The following is a 21,137-nucleotide window of genomic DNA, read 5'->3' as shown; positions in this document are numbered from 1 at the left end:
AGGCCTGAAACCCGACCGAAATGGATCCAGATAATCGGTCTCATCCAAGAGTGTCTGGAGCTGGCCCGCAACCATTTACAGCTTGGCTTCCTTCCTACATTTTTATGAAGACTATTATTGGGCCCCATTAGAGCCGTTCTCTCAGTATTTATTGTTCCCTTTCTTCTCCTCTTCTAAATACTGTGGGAATGGATGAGATAACTATCTAGGTTCCAAAGACCTTGGGTTTCCTTCCCAGAGCTTCAATATCTGATGTGATTTCTTTATAGCTTTGCTTGGCAGATAATGGTAATATTATTTCCAATGTTCTATTAACGACCTTAAAATACTTGATATTTTAACTTTACAAGTGGGGCCTGCAACAAAATATTGCAGTGTATCCTCTCCCACTTACAGGAGTGCTCCTCTCTACAGGAGTGCCAGCCAACCATACTGAACTTCAGGATAGTATAAGCTACAAGGGATTCATGCAGGAGACTTTATTCTTGGCTTTCTGTCTTCCTTTTCCAACTCACTATCAACATTCTGTGGCTCTTGAAGGCCACTGAGCATGCCCAGTTCTCATTTGCAGGTTTGGGGCTCAAATCTTATTGGCACTCAACTACCTGAGTTCACTATTATAGAGAATCATTTACATAAGTGACAAAAGTATTCACATTGTTAAATGACAGAGATAGCAAAAAAAATGACCCCTGACACATTGGCACTGTCCCTGAGATATACTGACACTATGGACCGAACCAGAAGGGACAATGTTAATGTAATGGCCAAAGTCATTACAAAAAGTGGTGATGAGGAGCTGTACTTCCTAGGTGCCAGAAAACCCAGCAGCCATGGTGCAAAAGGAGTTCTGGATGCAGTCAAAGGTACCTACAGCAAGACAGTTGGATCTGCAGTAACTAGGCTTACGTGGCTTATCGTCATGCATGTATCCTCCTTGGTCACAAATGGAACATCCACCAATATGAGCAAAACGTTTTGTTCATGGGCTCTCTTCCAATTCAAAATGAGGGGTGATGTTCTGTCTCTCTGATGAAGATCTGGTGTGGAGTCCACAGGTCTAATCTTTTATGGAGGTCACAAATAACTCAGTAAGTGAGGTTAGGCACATGTTTCAGCAGCTTATAGGGTTGAGCACATATTTCCACACATCAGGCCTCAGATCCAGAGAACTCTGGGACATTGCAGAAGCCAGCAACTGCCATCTCATTGCACTCCCAAGGCTATGGAGTTCTCACTAGTGAACTCAGTACTAATGTCCTGGAATTCTCTCATCCTCTTCTTAGAGGTCTGAGGAGAAGGCAGCTTGTGTGTTTCTTGCATTCCTCCTTGATGAGATTTTACGTATGTCTCTTTGAGCTGATGTAATGGTCTTTAGTAGCTACCAGAAGCAGCTACAAGTAAATGAGATCACCATCCTTGACATAGAGAAACTGACTACATCTGTAAAATCAAAGCTCTCCGCATTGAAAGAACTGCATTTGATTGGTGGGTCAGCCAGTGCTTTCAAAGATGAAGCCATTGCACAGCCAGAAGGAACTCTGATGCTGAAAAGAATTCGGCTGCTGAGGAAGCTCACAAAATGACAAAAGGAACACCACCAGTATGTAGTTGACAGGGAAGGTGTTGGTGCTGTCTGTAATGAATGGTTGACTCTCTTGTTGAGTTCTTGAATAAATGTTTTGAAGTTGATGCTGATCTGTTGCTCAGTATGAAGCCTTTTGACACTTTGCCACCTTCAGTAAAACATGGAAGATGTTCACAAGGTGTTAAGTGCAGGCCTTGATCTACCAAAATTTTCACAGGAAGGGATAGCTAATACCCTGGAGGACAGAAACAAAATTCAAAGTGACCCTTATTTCATATGCAGCTCCTTTATTTCCTGTAATTTAATTAGTTTAGTTTAGTTAAAAAAACTTTGTAAAGTTTCAAAAGAATATACCCTCTCTTCATCTTTCAGAATAAAAACCAAGGATTGAGTTTTGTCCGGATACATGCACCATGGAATGTACTTAGCAGAGAAGCAGAGTTTCTTAAAATAAAGATGCCCACTAAAAAGGTAAGCAGTAAGATCTGTTTTTATTATCTTGAAACTGGCAGAATATTACAAAGGAAATGGCAGTGAAAGCTGATTACATCTAATATCAAAGTCTTGTAGGTTAGAAGCAGACTCTCCTCCATGCTGTGCTTTCCTTCACTCTCGCCACTCTCTCATTTTATACAAAAATTGGTATGACGCAATAGATGTTCTACCATAATGATAGTTTGACTCTCAAATAACTTCTGTCACCCATTGCTCTGACTTGAGGCCATGTTTATTTCAGCAGCTAGAAGGCAAGTGTTGCAAGGCACATTTATTTATTTATATTTAGTATTACATTTACAGATATCCTGCCATTCCTCCCAAAGGGATCCCAGGGTGACAAACAAGTGAAAAAACACTAACAAATCTTTACAAACATCTTAAAAATAATTACAATACAGATGCAGACTGGGATAAGGTATCTACTTAAAAGGCTTGTTGAAAGAGGAAGGTCATCCATAGGCACCAAAAAGAGACGGCATTTGCCTAGTATTTAAGGGGAGGGATTTCCAAAGGGTAGGTGCCTCAACGCAAAGGGCCAGTTCCTATGTTGTGTGGAACAGACCTCCTGATGAGATGGTATCTGCAGGAGGCCCTCACCTGCAGAGTACAGTGATCGACTGGGTATATAAGGGGTAAGATAATCTTTCAGATATCCTCATCTCAAGCTGTATACAGCGTTGTACACCAAAACCAGAACCTTGAACTTAGCTTGGTAGCTAATTGGCAGCCAGGGCAAGTCTTTCAGCAATGGGGTAACATGTTGGTGATATCCTGCCCCAGTGATCAGTAATGCTGCTGCATTTTGCACCAGCTGCAACTTCTGGACCCCAAATCCCCTAATGACAGCTCTCAAGAGCTTCATATAGTTGTTAAACAGCACTGCAGACAAGATGGTACATTGTGGAACCCCAAAGCACAACTGCCAGTTCCTCCAGGTCCTGCTCAGAAAGGGAGCAAATTTGGCTGGTGGGGATCTGTTTCCTAGGCATGAGTTGGATGGTGCAGTCGTAGGGAGTGGGGCGGGGGGGAGGTGGTCCACATCCTTCTGATCAAAAACATCTTGGTAATCAGTGTATTTCACTGGCAGTGGGCTTGCACTCAGGGCATCCTTGAGGTAAGGTGTCGCATTCCCTGCTGTAATGATCTGGGGTGGCCGGGAGCTGGCAGGGCTGCCAGCAGTGATTGGAGGGAACCCCTATCGATTGTTGCTCCCAGGAGATACACAGGTCATGCTGGGTCAGCTACTTCATTCCACGACTAATGGGAACTGCAGCAGTTTGGCCAAGAAGGCCATCTGTTCTGTTTGTCCAAGCAATTCTAATGTCAAGGCAGCAGTGGCCTGATTGATGCTCCTGAAAACCAGAGCTCGCCCATCTATAGTGTCCAGGGCCAAGGGCTTGGGTAAGTGCTGGATGGCTGGTTCTCTTATATTTCTGTACTGGCATTTCAAGCTGCAAAGAGATTTTACTTGCTGTTAGACTTGTGAATAAATATTTAATCATAGTAAATTGTGAGGTCTTTGCTAATTCCTCTAAGCAGGCAAAATAATATTGGCATTTATTGGTTGCCACAAATTTGGCTAGTTCCCCCAAATAAGCAAGGTACTACTAATGTTTCTAAAGTAATTGTATCCATTGCAATAACTCCTGTCTCCAGTAAAAATCCTCACAGCAGTAGCACAATGAACATGTGAGTCAGATTCAGGTTCATATGTAGAGGTGAACATGAAACTTGAATGTATCTGGTAATATTTCCTTTTCCTACTGTAATCCCTTGTACTGTATTCAGTGGCACATCAGAGACTCATGTCATATTTAGGAGCAGTTTTCTGGGTGTGCAAGGGGCTCTGGACCATGCGGTGGGCTTCAAAAGTGCGTTACTGAAAGTATTTATTAAGGGTAAAGAAATGTATTGTCGCAGTTATCCATCAAGAGGCACGGATACCACCTATCCACAGTATAATTTTAAATAAGAAATATATTTTATGATACTTACGGTCTTAATACAAATATTGTACATCATGCTGTGCATGGGCTCCCGATCCACAGCCCGATCTTGTGCTTCAGAGTGGCCCAGATCCAATCTGGGATAATCTGGACTGTAGTGTGAATGTTACTGCCTTATAAAACAGGTACTAATGTGCTGTGATGCCCCTTAAAAATCAGAAAGGATTGTCTGGCTAGATCATACCAAAGACCATCAAGATCAGCTTTCCAGGTTGTATTCAATTCAGAGTAGATTCATTTAAATTAATGATCCTAAGTCATGTCTATTAACTTCAATGGGTTTACTCTGGGTAGAACTAGCATTGAATACAACTCTATTTTCAACAGTGGTCACTTGATGCTTGTGAAAGCTGAGAAGCAGAACATGAAAGAGATGGTTGTTCCTTGTTATTTTCCCCAGACATTTATCATTCAGAGATATACTGCCTATGCCAGCCTTTCCCAACTAGTGGGCCACCAGATGTTGTTGGACCACAATTCCCATCTTTCCTGACCATTGGCAATGCTGGCTGAGGCTGATGGGAGTTGTGGCCCAACAACATCTGGTGGCCCACTAGTTGGGAAAGGCTGGCCTATGCACACAGAGATTGCATTTACATGTCCAGGCCACTGATAGACCTTGTTATTTATTATTATTTATTTATTTGTTAAATTTTTATACTGCCCCACTAGCATAGCTCTCTGGGCGTTGTACAACAACAAATACAGATATATACAATAAGAACCCATAATGTAATACAACAAGAACATATATAACAGAATGAAAAATCTAAAATCAGTTACAGCAAATTTTAAAACTAAATTAAAATTAGATTAAAATGCCTTAGAAAAGAGGAAGGTTTTAACTTGGCGCCGAAAAGATGACAATGTCGGCGCCAAGTGCACCTCATTGGGGAGACTATTCCACAGTTCGGGGGCCACCACTGAGAAGGCCCTAGTTCTTGTTACCACCCTCCGAGCTTCTCTATAAGTCGGAACTCGGAGGAGGGCCTTCGATGTAGAACGCAGTGTATGGGCAGGTTCATATCGGGAGAGGCGTTCCAGCAGGTATTGCATCACAAACCCGTTTGTTGATTAGACAAGTTTCACAAAACTTCTTTTGCCTTGAAGAAATTGATTGTAAATATATCTGCCTATTACCATTCATCAACAGTTCATACCTTGCTCTTTTGGTCAATCGCTATGTTTTATATCTTTTTTTTTTTTTTACAATAATTTTTATTCAAATTTTCATAAAACATAGAAAACAAAATCATAGAACATTCAAAGACAAAAAACAAAACAAAACAAAAATGATTAAACAAAAAAAATAAAATGTTGACTTCCCATTTGTCACATATCAAATCAGTTATAGGTCTACAATATATAACAATCCTGTCTCTTAAATCATATTATAAAATCACTTTCCTCCAGTAGTTATCTTAATTAATCATCAAATCTCATAAACATTACTTTATTCTTTCCACAAAAAGTCAAAGAGAGGTTTCAATTCTTTAAGAAATATATCTATCAATTTTTCTCCAAATAAACATGTCAATTAATCCATCTCGTTAATAATTATAATAATCTTATTGTCATAACCATAGTCCAAATAAACATTTCGATTAATCCATCTCATCAGAATCTGTTAGGTCCAATAATTTCAATAGCCATTATTCCATTATCCCTATTAATTCCATCTTCCATCTTCAATAGTCCTGCTATGTTTTATATCTTACACAACTTATCCCTGATGACTGCTCTGAGATTCCGAAGAAATACCTCAAGCTTCTTCTTTCTTTTGATTTCGTGCCACCTCAGCTAGAGATATTGCTGAGATTGGGGGTGGGGGGATATAATATAAGCTATCCTGATGATGAACTATTGCTGGATTCCTTCTTGGGTTGCAGAAGGGCTTCAGCCTGCCTATTAAAATGGATCTGTTCCCATTTAAGTAGTCTGCCTAGAACAAAGAGCTGCAGCAGATCAGCTGACTGATGAAGAGCCAGCTGGGAAGCACTCTTGATCAGTGGATCCATAAGCAGAGACATATTCATAGCTAGCAGATCAAATGTTCCCACAGAGTCTATTCAGGCATTTCAGATAACCATTGCAGGAGGTGATCTTCCTCTTTAAAGATGAGCTTGTTTTACTGGAACCAAGTGGGACAACAATCAGTAATTCTACTTCAGAATCGATGCATCACCAGCTTTTCTTGGAGATATGACCTGGGAACACTGCTGGTGCAAAGATGCCTTTCAGTTATTATAAAAAGAATACATACTTCCAAACTAATAGAAATGAAATATTGTCTTACCCCTTATTGACTGTACCCAGTGAATCACTATGCTCTGCAGGTGAGGGCCTCCTGCAGATACTATCTCATCAGGAGGTCTGTTCCACACAACATAGGAAATGGACCTGTAGTGTTGTAGCACTGACACTTTGGAATTCCCTCCCCTTAAATATTAGACAGGCACCATCTCTGTTATCTTTTTGGCACCTACTGAAGACCTTCCTCTTTCAACAAGCCTTCTAAGTAGAGACTTTATCCGAGTCTATGTCTGTGCTGGAATTGCTTTTTAAGATGTTTTTTAAGTTGTTTTAAAAGATGTTTTCTTCCTGTATAGTATTTTTCTAAGTGTCACGCTGAGAGCCAGGGTGGTGTAGTGGTTAAGGTGTTGGACTATGACCTGGGAGATCAGGGTTCGAATCCCCACACAGCCACAAAGCTCACTGGGTGACCTTGGGCCAGTCACTGCCTCTCAGTCTCAGAGGAAGGCAATGGTAAACCACCTCTGAATACCACTTACCGTGAAAACCCTGTTCATAGGAGCGCCATAAGTCGGGATCAACTTGAAGGCAGTCCATTTCCGTTTCCATTTTTCAAGTGTCTTGCTACCCGTGAATACTTCTGTGAAGTTGTGTGCCTGCACAGAAGTGTTCACTGGTAGTGTGATGCTGTGAGGCGAGGTGAGAGGCGCTGTAGGGCGGTTGTGGCAATGGCAGCAAGTGTAAGGTCTTGGCATCAAGAGAAGTGCGGCAGCAAGTGTGAGGTGCCTGATGGCAAACAAGAAGTGTCTGACGGTGGGTGAGGGAGGGGGCAGAAGTGAGAGGGCGGCGGCCAAAGCTGTGGGCCTCAGTGGGTGGGGGGAGACCCATGAGGGATGCTGGTGACCAGGGGGCCAGGAAGGGGAGCACTGGTTGTGGAGTGGAGGTGGGAGGGAGGGAGAGTGCTGATGAGGTTTGTGCAGGGAGAGAGGGAGGGAGGGGAGCACTGGCGACCCATGTAGAAGGGAGGGGGAGCACTGGTGACCCATGGAGAGGGAGGGAGGTGGGAGTGCCAGCAACCCATGTGGGGGGAGGGAAGGAGGGAAGGAGGGGAAATGCTGGTGACCCATGGGGAGGAAGGGGGCACTGTAAACCTGTGGGGATGGAGGGAGGGGGATCGTTCTCAACCCATGGAGATAGGAGGGAGAAGCACTGGCGACAGAGGCAGGGTTGGCGAGCGAAGCAAGCAGGGGTAGAGCCCCTACTGTTTTCATGTGTTTTTACAGAAGTTTTGTTTTTAAGATGTTTTAAAGTCTCTTGTTCTTAAGATGTGCTTTGAATGTTTTTGTTTGCCGCCCTGGGCTCCTTCTGGGAGGAAGAGTGTGATATAAATTTAATAAATATATAAGTAATAATATTTTGGAAGTCACCTGTTCATGAACGCTCTTTTCATTCCTCCAGACTTATGAAATAAAAGAAGAAGGGGGAATTGTGAAGACATTATGTGAAATATGGCGCAAATTTACTGAACCTTTGCAGCCCAAAGTGCCACAGCAAAATGCGAACAGGATGAAGAATTTATCTTATCCTTTTTCCAGAGAAAAAATCTATTTGTGAGTACTTAACAAAGAGTACAATCTAATTTACATAATCAGTTGAAGAATGCTGTGTTGATTCAGATTGTGCATCAGTTCCTGTTCCGTACAGTTCTCCTGGGACTGTACTATTTCAGGAAACAGTTGGAAGAACCACATCTTTGAATGACCCTGCTTATCATGTATGGTGTCGAATTGAGGATAATAGCATTGGGACCCAGGCATTCCACTGGATGAAGCCACTGGCCTCTTCCTTTTTGTACTTCAGTATCATCACTGTGGACAGACATGTACAAGTGTATTGCAGCTATCAGCTGAGCAGAAATTGAGTGATACAAGAACGAATGCTTGTGGAATTCAGTTTCTGTGAATTCTGTTATGAACTGGCCTGATTCACACCTCCAAGATTAATATGCAAATCAGAATGTAATTATACTTCAGATTTTGCACTTAAAATTTTGCTCAAAAGCAATAGCAAAATGTGTTACAAATGTTTGGAAAATATGTTCAGGAAAACATACATTGAGGTAATATATATATTTAAATTCATATTTAAATACAAAATTTCAGGGGTGTTTTTTAAAAAAGAAGTGGAAACAAGATGGTAAGGACTTATGAAGGAAAACATGCAAAATTGACACAGGCAGAAAATAGAATGAGCTGCCCAAATGCAAGGGGCAATATGGTTCAACCTGCTCTATACAGTATGAAGATGCTTAATACCAAGCTCTGCAATTGGACCATCTAGATCAGTACAGTCTTATTTTATACTTTCAAGATCTCCATTGTAGACTTTCTTAACCTGCTATATGAGATCTTTTAACCGGTGATACGAGATGTTGATCTTGGGACCTTCTGTGTGTGGAGTGGATGCTCTTATTATGGCTCTTCCTTGTTATAAAGCTGCAGGCTCTGGCCTCACTCCTGGTCAAATGAATCTCTTATGCTGTCCCTGCCCTCTTCCATTGTCCTTTCCCTCTACCCTTAAAAATGTTCTATGGACTTTTTCCTGTAATGAATGATAAAGGCAGTTTCTACATTACCTTCATACCAAAGTAATAATGATTTGTTTTGTTTTAAGAAACATGTTTGCACCTCAGTGAACTTTTGGAGAAACCTAAGTTTCTTCATTTCTTTTTAAAAAGGTGATTTCACTTTAATTTGTTTTCTTGTTGATTGTAATATTTTTGTACATTTTATTTTTATTTTAAAAAACGTGTAAATACCAGGAATGTTTACTGCTGTAGGTACTGAAGGTCAGAATTATAGAATCATAAAATTGGAAGGACCCTATAAGGCCATAAAGTCCAACCCCCTGCTCAATGCAGGAATCCAAGTTAAAGCACAGCCGACAGATGTCTGTCCAGCTGCCTCTTGAATGCCTCCTGTGTTGGAGAACCCACCATCTCCCTAGGGAATTGGTTCCATTGTTGTACCACTCTAACAGTTACAATTTTCCCTGATTTTCAGCCAAAATCTAGGTTCCTGTAACTTGAGTCTCTTGTTCCATGTCCTGCACTCTGGGATTATCAAAAAGAGATCCCGGCCCTCCTCTGTGTGGCAACCTTTCAAGTACTTGAAGAGTGCTATCATATCTCCCCTCAGTCTTCTCTTCTCAGTGCTGAACACACCCAATTCTTTCAATCTCTCCTCATGGGGCTTTGTTTCCAGTCCCCTAATCATCCTTGCTGCCCTCCTCTGAACCTGTTCAAGTTTGTCTGCATTCTTCTTAAACTGAGGTGTCCAAAACTGGGACTTATTTAGCCTTGAGAAGAAGTGGGTGTCCAGAACTGCCAAATAGAGGGAAACTAATACTTCATTCGGCCAGATAGGCGACTCATAAATAAAATTTTATTTATTTATTTATTCACCCGATTTGGAAACAATTCTTCTGTTAATGCAGCCTAATATAGCATTTGCCTTTTTTGCAGCCACATCACACTGTCGGCTCATATTCAGCTTGTGATCAATAACAATTCCAAGATCCTTCTCACATGTCATACTGCTGAGCCAAGTATCCCCCATCTTATAACTGTGCATTTGGTTTCTTTTTCCTAAGTGTAGAACTTTGCAGTTATCCCTGTTGAATTTCATTCTGTTGTTTTCAGCCCAATGCTCCAGCCTATCAAGATCACTTTGAATTTTGTTTCTGTCCTCCAGGGGTTTAGGTATTTCTTGCAATTTTGTATCGTCTGAAAATCTGATAAGCATTCCCATTATCTCCTCATCCAAGTCATTAATAAAGATGTTGAAGAGCACTGGATCTAGGACCGAACCCTGTGGTACCCTGCTCATTACATCCCCCTAGCCTGGGAACGAACCATTGATAAGCACTCTTTGAGTACAATTCTGTTGCCAAGTGTAAAACCACCTGATAGTTGTTCCATCCAGCCCACACTTAGCTACTTTGCTTATCAGTTTGCACTTTGTCAAAGGCTTTGCTGAAGTCAAGATATATTATGTCCACAGCATTCGCACAGATCAAATTAGTCTGGCAGGATTTGTTCTTGAAAAATGCATGTTGACTTCCAGTTGTCAATGCATTGTTTGCAAGGTGCTTACTGATTGACTGCTTTATAATCTACTCCAGAATTTCCCAGGGATTGATGACAGGCTGGCTGGTCTATAGTTCCCAGGTTTCTCCCTTTTGCCTTTGGTCAATAGGAATAACTTTTGCCCTCTTATACTCATCCGGCACTTCACCTATCCTCCATGATTTTGCAAACACAATAGAGAGTGGTTCCAAGGATTCTTCAGCCAGTTTCTTCAATACTTTAGGATCTCTTGGATGTAGTTCATCAGGCCCTGGCTATTTGAACTCATTCAAAGTCATTAGGTATTCCTTGATCATTTGTCTCTCAATCTTCTGCTGCAATCCTGCCCCTTCAACTTGTACTTCGCATATGCCAGGAGGGTCATAGAATATCAGGAAGGTCTTTGGGGAGAAGACTGAGCCAAAGTAGGGATTGAGCATTGATGCCTTTTGTAACACTTCAGGTTGTTTTGCGGTTACCAGAGATGAGATGCAGACAAGAGATTTGCTTACAAAGAGTTAAAATTTATTGAGTAACTTACAAGCATACAGCCAAGTCTCCCAATAAAAGTGGAACAGTCCACAGCTCTGCAGTAGCTGGGTCAGACTGAACACCCATACTGGGCACAAGAAAAACTTTTATAGCATGAAAATTGGCATATAACATTGGCAGGATTACATACAATATTGGCATGAATACATACATAAATGATGACTTTAAGGTATCAAAGATTACATAATGGCACCTATTGCCTATAATTGGCTATTCTGACGTTTTTACAGAACACCTTCAAAAGCAGACTAATTGCTAGAAAACTATATTATCAAAAATGGAAACACCCTGGCATCCTTCCTTGGCAAACTATATGTCGACTGTATCTTTCTCTCTATCTCTGCTAACAAGCAGTTGCTATACTATCCTTCTCTTGACCGTCATTTGACTCATCCACCTGCCTTTGGAGTATAACCTAAGCTTAAGCCAACTATGAAATACCCACTGATAAACATATACTTGAATATATGCCTAATTGGGCTCCTTTGATGCCTTTGAACTAACGAGATACATTCCCAGCATCATACTGGGCAAGTCATCATGTCCTCATTAGAGCACCTAGATAAGTTTTCAGGTGGTTATGAGGTGATCTACTCAGCCCAAGGATGCTGGGGCCTGAAAAGGGGGAATACAAGCCTTCTGGCTAGCTAACAAATACCTACTGAATATCTATTGATTAACTTAAGGCTATAATAGCTTGCTTAGAATCATTTGCTGGCACAGGGTATACACCTTTTCTTTGTCATCTGTTTTCATTTTGCTATCTTCACTGAGGAGCTGTACCACCATTTCTTTTCTCTATCTTTTACCATGGATAGCTATGAAGATAGCTTTTTTGTTGCATCTCTCGCTAACCTCAGCTCATTTTCACCTTTAGCCTTCCTGACACCATCCCTGCAATTCCTTGCTACCTGTCCATACTCTTCCCTTGTGGTCTGGCATTCCTTCCACTTCCTGTATGTGTCCTTTTTTGTTTCAGATCATTTCTTTGGATTCCTGCCTTGAGCAGAGGGTTGGACTTGATGGCCTTATAGGCCCCTTCTAACTCTATGATTCTATGATTCTAAGCTTTTTGTGAAGCCACATTGGCTTCTTCTTCTGTCTTCCTCTTTTTTTTCCTTGTTGGAATTGGTTGGATTTGTGCCTTTAATAGACTGCCATCAAGTCGATTCCGGCTTATGGCGACCCTATGAATAGGGTTTTCATAGTAAGTGGTATCTGCAGCCCCCCCATGCCCCCCACCTACCTGTCTGCTGTCTTTTACCATTGCCCTTAACGAAGATGGCGGCCAAGGTTTCCCTAAGGGGATGACGCTTCCACTGCCATCTTTGTTGATGGCACACGTGTGTGCTACGTGCGTGCATCTCTGCCATAAACTAAGATGGCGGCAGGGGCTTCAGTACCTTAGGGAAACTGCAGCTGCCATCTTTGTTAAGGGCAATGGTAAAAGACAGCAGACAGGTAGGTGGGGGGTGGGGGGGGGCTGCAGATCACGGAAGGGGAGCAGAGGGGCAGCTGAGGGTCCCCCTGTAGCTCCAGGGGCTGTCGGGCCAGTGCCCCACATGGCTGCCCTTTAGAACCGGCCCTGCTAAAGAGTCTATGCAGCATGTGGGGAGAGTTGATTCAGCACAAGAGTCCGGGAGGGCACCTGCCTAAGTAGGGAAGGTCTTCGTGTGTAAATGACCGCTCCGCCAGAGTTTCACCTTCTGAAAGTCCCTCTTCTCATGCGTGGTGAGGGGGGTGAGCCTCCAACTGCCCATCCAATGGCAGGGCTTCACTAGGTGATGGCACGACCTCCGGAGGTGGGAAGCAGGTTGGCGGGGAAGCATTTGAAGGGCCAGGTGGGGAGTTCTGCACAGGTGGGGTTGACGCTCGCAAAGGGTCGCTTCCCAACGACTCACATGGGGAACTCGCAGGTGGTGCTGGACCTGCCGTGATGGGGGTGCTGGCCGAAGAAATCTGCGGGTTGGCAGAGTCCCCCCTCCTCCAACGCCCCCAGGAACATCATCCTCATCTGATTACTCTCTCTGATCTAAGTCCCCTTGCACCTGGGGCGCAACACCTGATGATGTTCTCCATGCTGTGGCCAAACACATTCTTCCCAGTCCTTGTGAGGTGCACCCATCATTTGCCAGCAGGCCATTTTCTAGGAAGTGTAGCCTGTGGTCTCAGAATCCAAATCTCTCACATCAACACCACCTTCGTAGCCAGTCATTCACCCAGGGTATTTTTCTTTCCTTTTCTACTCCTCTTCTAAGTACCAGAAGGACGGATGAGAAACGTATCTGGGCCCCAAAGTCCTTGAGTTTCCTTCCCAGAGCACCAAAGCCTGACATGATTTCTTCATAGCTCTGCTCAGCAGTCGCATGCGTTCCCACATGGATGAGAAGGGATATGTGTCAGTGGGTTTTATGAGTATTGGCAACCTTTCTGTCACATCTGTAATCTGTCCTCCAGGGAGACAGCATACCTGGGGAGTCCATGGCTCTTCTTAGCATACCTGGGTTTCAATCCCACACAGCAGGGAGTCTCCCACTCCTCCTCCTCCTCCTCTTTTCTTCTTCTTGGTGTGGGGCATGGTTTCATTGCCTGTACTTGACGGAGCTTCAGCTTTTTGCTTGCTCCTTTGTAGGGTCTTCTGTAATTTTTCTCTGCAGGCTGTCCTCCAGTCTCATCCTCAAGTGCCTGGAAGTGGTCCCATAGTTCCAGTGGTGCAGGATATCTTCTGCTCCTGTCACTCTTCTCCACAGAGTTTCCTCCACTTTGTTGTTCCTCTCCTCTTCTGCCTCAACTCGCTGCTGTTCTTCTACCTCCTGTAGTGCTCTTTGCTGCTGCTGCTCCAGCATTTTGTCTAAGAAGTCCTCATCTTCCCTTGTACTTTGGAGTGTGGCCACCCTCCGTTCCAGAGCTCTCACCTTTACTTCCAACAGTACAATCAGCTTGCACTTGTGGCACATGTACACCATGCTGTTCTCAGGCAAGAAAACAAACACTGCACACACCTTGCAGGGCATCATCACTGGAGTGTCCTTCCGTCCATAGTCGCTATTCCCATTTCTTTCTTCTTGCATTGGAGTGGCATGTGCTTCCTCCTGTCCTCCTTGAAGGTTAACAGAAAAGTCCCACTGGTACATGATGCTTGCTACAAAATATTTGTGGTTGTTGTTAGGGACCTCCCTCTTGACCGCCCTTGCTGAACTCCGCTGCCCAACTCCTGTTAGCTCTCCCTGTTTGCTCACTCTGTTTGAAGCATTACAATCAGTTAAACCAATGCAATAAACCCCATGTCTGAATCCTAGGTTTTGTTTCTTAATCACAGGAAGAGTGTCTATTCTTTTTCCATTTTCTTTCCTTCTGACCTCACACCTCTACATTCCCTGCCCTGGGAGAGCCCTTATCATAGGTTAATGATAGAGCAGGTTCCTTGCATGTATAAGGCTCGAGGCACAGCCCTTCTTCTGGTCCATGCATGCAGGAGAACAAGTTGGTAGAATCCTGAGGTAGATGAGTAGACTATATCGTTTCAGAATGCAGGTACCAATTTTTGACTACATCTAAAAAAAATCTATGCAAGTCAAAAAAACTAGCACATAAAAGAGAAAGGTTGCATGCCAATTGGTTTCCTGCTGTGCTAAATTTCTTGCTTACATGAAGATTTTGGGTTTTTGCATTATGTTATGCATTGAAAATGTGAATCCTGTGTTATCGTGTGTCCTTCGTCTTCCCATGTGTACCAGTACGAAGAACACTCAAGCGACATGGTTCTTGCACTGGGAAAATATGTGTCTCTTTAGCTGGGAGTCACAAGAAATCATGCCTCCAGGAGGAGGAAGTTTAGGGGTAAGAAGCCAGGCTGTTGGTATGGCTCCAGCAGATCTCATAGGTTCTTTAAAAATCTGGATATCCCATACAGATACAGGGGGAAAAGTTAACATAAATGTCCTCAAGCATGAACTACATTTTAATAGGAATGCTTGAGGAATTTGTGAATTGTAAACCACCCAGAGAGCTTCGGCTATGGGGCAGTATATAAATAGTAGTAATAATAATAATAATAACAACAACAACAACAACAACAACAACAACAACAACAATAATTGCATTCTTGGCAACAGATCAAAATACATTTTAAATGCTTTGTCACCACTTGAGAAGTATAGACGAGGAAGGAGGGGTAAGAGATTTTCCTTTCCTCCATTTCATCCCCCATGCCTCCCCCTACCAGATATGCATACATATTTAGTTACTAGGGGCTGCTGCCCCTGCTTGCTTTGCCCACCAACCCTGCCTACCATCACCAAAGCTCATTCAGCCCCCACAGGTCACCAAAGGTCCTTCCTCCCTCCCATGGGCCACCAAAGCTGCCCCCTTCCCCCTCCCTCATGGGTTGCCAAAGCTGCACCCTTCCCCCATGGATTGCTAAAGCCCTTCCCCTCCCCCATGGGTCACCAGAGCTCCTCCCTCTTGCCCCAGCAGTGGTCAGCAGAGCTCCCCGGTCCACCTAGGGGTTGCTAGACCTCCCCCACCCCCACAGAGGTCACCAGAGCTCCCCCTCCCCCTGCTGGTTGCCAGTTTGCCTGATTATGCTGGGATGCATTCTATGACTAGAATTTATCTTTCCTCTGGACTCAGGAAGAGTAATCTTAGTCATAGAATGCATCCCAGCATAATCAGCAAACTCCAGTTCATGGCAAGTATCATTTTCTGTTTTTCAGCTGCCCCCACTCCCCCGTAGATCACCAGAGCTCCCCCCACAGGGGTTGCCAGAGCTCCCCCTTTTATAAGCATAATGCATGTACAGGAGTGTAGTTGTCCAGGGTCTCGGGGGGGGGTCTTAGACCTTTACTTTTTTGGGAGCCGGGTCTCTATGTCTTCAGCATCCTATGAGACAATCAGCATGAAAGGGGAGTGTGTTGGCCACTGAGAAGAGTCTACTAACATGCTTCCTTGTCCTTTCCCGCAAATTGGAGTCAATCAGAGTGAAAGGAGGTGAGTCAGCCTTTGAGAAGACTCTTCTCAGTAGCTGATACTCTCCCCTTCCATGCTGATTGGCTTCTAATGATATCTGTTGTTGTGAGAGAAGGCATTAACAAGGATCTCCTTCTCAATCCAGCAGCAAAATGGGGGGGGGCTATGACTAACATGAAGGGACCCTGCTTCTGAATTTGCCACTATACTACTGTGCATGTATATATAATATTTAAATCCTGTTTTTCAACAGAAGTATTCAAAGCTTCTTACAAATACAACAATGATAATAAAACATAATAATAATCTGAAATAATGAAACAGAAGCGAGAGAAACAGCATCAGTGACTAAAAGCAGCATGTCAGCAGAATTAAAAGGCCTGGATTTAAAAGAGGCTTTGATTTGTACTATAAACTAATAAGTTCAACATTAGGCAAGTCTCCCTTGGAAGACCATTCCATAAACGGCACTGTAGTTAGAGATGGGGAAGAAATTTAGTTCAGTTACATTTTAATGCTAACCTACCTAATTTGCACTTCCTGAAACAATATGTGAATTGAAATGCAGCTATCCTCCCAAATTCACACTTCCCTGAATTTTGTGATGCAGTTTTCCAACCAAAAACGCGTATATTAGGACAAAATGCACATTAAAAATAATATATTGGTGAAAGTAACATGCAAATATGCATTATATTGGGGGAAATTGTTTACAAAAAAGGATATATTAGGTAACATTGCATTAAAGAAATATATTAGCAGAAATATGGCAAGCAGAAATTCAACAGGTCACACTTTTTCTAGTATGGAAATACAATTATGTGAAAAGCTTCACTATAACTACCCTCTAATTTTGTGTCATGCCATGCCCCCATGGCAGCAGTTTTGTGACTGGTGCCCCCAGTACTCTCTCAAAATTTGAAATGTGCCCTCTGATCCAAAAAGGTTGCTGACCCTTGTTCTAGTTCTTGTTCTGTTAAAGCTTCTCAAACAAAATCATATCAGATGGCAGCTTTATTTAGCAAAATCCATCACCTTTTAGTTATACAACTGACAGTAAAATTCCATGCATGTTTACTCAGTATACTCCACTGAGTTGAAGGGAACTCTCAGGGAAGCGTGTATAGGATTGCAACCTGACTTCCTTTGGTCTTCTCTTCTGGGAATTGCCTAAGGCAGGTTTAACCGATCTTGTCTCTCTGTTTCTCAAGGTACAATCTTCAGAACAAAGACACGTTTTTTGACAATGCTACCCGCAGTCGAATAGTAAGTCTGTACTTAATAGCATACATTGTTATTGCTGATAACTTTGTATTTTTAAAAGATCTATGACTCTTTCCATGTTCATGGCACTTTACAAGGTTATATTAGCAAAATGTCCCTGCACATTTTCTGGATTTGTCCTGGGTTCCAGGAATAGGAGACAGCAAGGGACAACGATTGGAGTTATTTGAGGAAGAGACCTTTGGGCAGCATACATACAAGCAATGTAAATGACTGCCTCTCCTTGATGGTTTTGTCACTGGTTGCTTAGTGATTTAGGTTAATAGAATGGGATAGAGGCTATAGACTAACTATTTTTATTATTTTTCATGGGGGGAAGGGAATATCTGCTGTAATTATATATATATATTGAATCTTATCAAACCTCTGGAGGATTTTAGTCATATATTTGGCCAAATTAGTCAATGAAATGCAGAGAATGTATATGTTAGTTACATTACTTGTGTGTGTGTGTGTGTTTGTAATGCAGGTACACGAAATTTTGAAGCGTACATATAGTACAAAAGCCAAAAACAGTATGGGTAAGAAAGAATTTGCATTTTTAAAAGAATGTCATTTTGAAAGCTGCTTTTTTCATATCCTTGAATGGTTATTCTAAATTATGTATCTCAGATGCTTGTTAAAATGCATTCATAGTGCATTCTGCTACATCTAAACCACTTGGGGTAAATCAAAAATATCTGGATAATCAAAAATAAATATTTCATAGGTCTGCTCTGAACATAAATATTTATATGGCCAGGGGTCCACATATTTTGGCTAGCCTTTATAGCCCTGACCCTCCCACTCATGGCAGGGACATGATCTTGCCTACGACATCATGCTAAACTTTGGAAACACAGCATAATACCAGCGATTATTCTTTTCCCTCTGTAGCACCAAGTCCAGGAGAGGGGGCAGGGGCTTGTTATGCTTGCTGGAGGGGAAGGAAGAGTCCCTCACCATAATGAGCATGGTAAATAAATTTGTGGACCTGAGATGGCTGACCCCATCAGTATAACACAGTGGCAGCCATCATTTTGCATTTACAGTGGTCATTGCACATAAAATCACACAGGAAATGATGTCCAGTCACTTCCTGCATCCTTTTAAAAATATTTTTTACTCAGTGGCAGATTTACAGTGTTAAATACAAAAGAGAGGGCAAGTCCTTGGTGCATCTCATAAATACAATGGTTGAACCAGTCCTTGGAAAAGTTTCTAGATCTAAAGACTAAACCTCAGATCTACATTCCATTCTAAAGACAGAACAAAAGTGAGGGATTCACTGTAAAATACAGCCTAGACCGAAATTCTCTGCCATTCCTATGTGCATGCATATGTAAACTATTACTCTGAAAGAACAAAACGTACCATCCAGACTGAGATCCATGAGCTTCACACTTACACTTATCATGCAGTACTGAAAGGGGTCAAAAGTGAACCAGTTAGGACCCTGTATGTGCAGCTCCTGGGAATTGCAGCCTTTGAATGTTCTTTGAAAGAAGTATCTAGTTATTTACCAAAGTGCGTGTGCAATGTTTGATGAACTCTCAAAAGCCAAAGAAGTTGCTGAATAAAATATTCAGTTGATCTGTTTGTGTGTTCATAGTTATATAGTTTCTTGCCCCTCTACATGATTTGGAGAATGAAAATAAATTATGCAAAATAATAAAATAATCATATAATATATAAAACAAACAAAATAGTGACAATTTGCATAATTTATACAAGTTGCAAATTAAAGTTTTTGTTAAATCACAGATTATACACAGCCCTGCTTAAAGTTACTACCCCTCTTTGTTTTTGTGAACACCTGGGAGTCAGATGTTCAAACTTACTTCGGAAGATGGAAATAAGTGCATGTGACTCATCACTTTGTTCTTCATTTTGCAACTCCAGGCTCTGGCAGTATTGTTCAAAAATATTTTCCATTCAAAGAGAAATGTTCTCCTGGGCTAGTGTGAACCTGGTATTAGGATGCAAACTGTTCCGGAAACATTGTGTAGTTGAGTGAATTAAGAATGAATTCCCTGCAGGAAAACAATACTGCTTATTTTTTATGGCTAATATTGAGCCTTGAGCTTTATTGACCTTGCCTTGGATAAAACAATAATTTGAAACTTTCTTGTCTTTCTCCAAATTCTCTTCTGTGGGTTTTGTTAGATTCTGCATATTCTCTAGTTGTGCAAATATTCGGTCAATATATAGCACTGAACATCAACACCTGGTATACGATTATTTTTCAGTAGCACTCACTGTTTAACCACCTCTGCACTAAATGGCAGCTAGGGATGGGATCCATTAGCTGATGCCACTTCAAAAGCATTCAGTCAGCCGAATAGGCAGTATCAAATCGAGTTCGTTCTTTGTCTGCTTTTGGCTGCTTTTACTGGTTTTACTGGTTCCCCTCTCCAAAAATATTGATATTAATATTGATGTTTTCTTTCAAAATATTAATATTTTGAAAGGAAATATCAATAAATGAAAGAAAATACCAGTATTCTGAAAGAAATAAAATACTGATAATTTGAAAGAAAATATTGATACAGTAGGGCCCCGCTTTACGGCGTTCCGCTTTACGGTGCTTCGTTCATGTGGCGGTTTTCAATTGGGAAAGGCCCTGCTCTTACAGCGCTTGTTCCGCTAATACGGCGGGTTTTTTCCATCGCGTGCCATTTTGATGTCATTTTGACATCATTTTCATGCAATGCGGCCCATTATAGTCTATGGCGCCCTGCTTTAGGGCGATTTCTGCTTTACGGCAGGGGCCTGGTCCCTAACCCGCCGTATTAACAGGGCTCTACTGTAAAGGAAAGGAAAGCAGTTTTGTTGCCACCTCCTTCTCTGCTCCAACTGAGGATGGTCAGTTTTCATGTTAGCAAGCAAGCAAAGACTGGCTGAGGAGGAAAGCAGCTTTCAGTGACCCCCCCCTCCTCCTCCTAGAATCAACGTGATTGAGACTTGGCTTTTTTCATCCCATTTGGAGTTTGGATTATTGGACTGACAGAGAGAGTGCGAGAGAGCACTGTAATGCTGTGTGCTGTGCTGTGAGTGAAAACAGTATAAGAAGAATATATTTGAGGGGGGGGAACAGTGTTTGGGGAAAGCCACTGAAGTTCAGAGCAAACAGGATCACTCCGTAAAGATGGAGAATATGCAGACCACTGAAAAATCTGGTGCTAAATCCAAATTCAGAAGAATTACTGCCCATCCCTAGTGGCAGCAACATTTCAACTGGTGACATGCAGAAGCATTTGGTAAGTTTTTGGTTAAAATGGATAAGTGGAGATGCTACATTCAGAAAACCAATTCCTTGAATATATGATGAAACAAACAAACTAGATTTCAAATTTGGAGGCAAAATTTTGTTTCCAGAGTTCAAACTATTTATTATTTTATTTATTTATCTGTAAAATGTATGTCCCACCCTTAATCATAAATTAACTTTGTCAAGAACACCTGGTTTGTTAAGATTGTTAACTAAAATTGTTCTGTGGCAAGGAATTGTAGGGGAAACATCTTGCCTGAATTAGGGCCTCTAGAAGGCCATGATACTGTCAGTTCCCACAGCTGAATCCAATTAATTAGGCAGTGAGTAAGAACACCTGCTTATCAGCCTGACACTAGTACCTCAAGGCCACAGGTCTGGGAAAGCTGGAGAAACTCTGGAAGATGTCATCATCTGAAAGGCCTCTGATTGGTAATTAATTCCTGGCTATGCTGGGATTTTCCGCTTAAAAGTAGAACTAAGATTCTGGGTCTTTGTTCCCCAAAGTTCCTTCGTGCTACCTGGTGTTGGGGTTCCATCTTCTATTTCTTATCCAGGCTATACATCTCTAAGGAGATGTTGAACCATGAAGTTATTATGTCTGTCTTCCTA

The 21,137-nt window shown here is 42.1% G+C and overlaps 1 protein-coding gene across 4 annotated transcripts in view; it reads left to right on the top strand.

The window, feature by feature from the left end:
- The window catches only part of ANO2 (anoctamin 2), a 261,951-nt gene that overhangs the window by 47,431 nt on the left and 193,383 nt on the right, over nt 1-21,137 (top strand). For all 4 annotated transcript variants that reach the window (XR_009757630.1, XM_061582608.1, XM_061582609.1 and 1 more), the window contains exons 3-6: nt 1,961-2,059; nt 7,804-7,955; nt 17,203-17,257; nt 17,745-17,796. Coding sequence is in view for 3 of the 4 variants with exons in the window: in XM_061582608.1 (XP_061438592.1) it covers nt 1,961-2,059; nt 7,804-7,955; nt 17,203-17,257; nt 17,745-17,796 (358 nt within the window). In the remaining variant the exon portion in view is untranslated. The remainder of the gene's footprint in view (nt 1-1,960; nt 2,060-7,803; nt 7,956-17,202; nt 17,258-17,744; nt 17,797-21,137) is intronic.

This window comes from Rhineura floridana, chromosome 8, assembly GCF_030035675.1.
Source record: "Rhineura floridana isolate rRhiFlo1 chromosome 8, rRhiFlo1.hap2, whole genome shotgun sequence".
NCBI classification, from domain to species: Eukaryota; Metazoa; Chordata; class Lepidosauria; order Squamata; family Rhineuridae; genus Rhineura; species Rhineura floridana.
The sequence above is the reverse complement of the archived record's forward strand: the minus strand, read 5'-3'. Positions and strand labels throughout refer to the sequence as shown.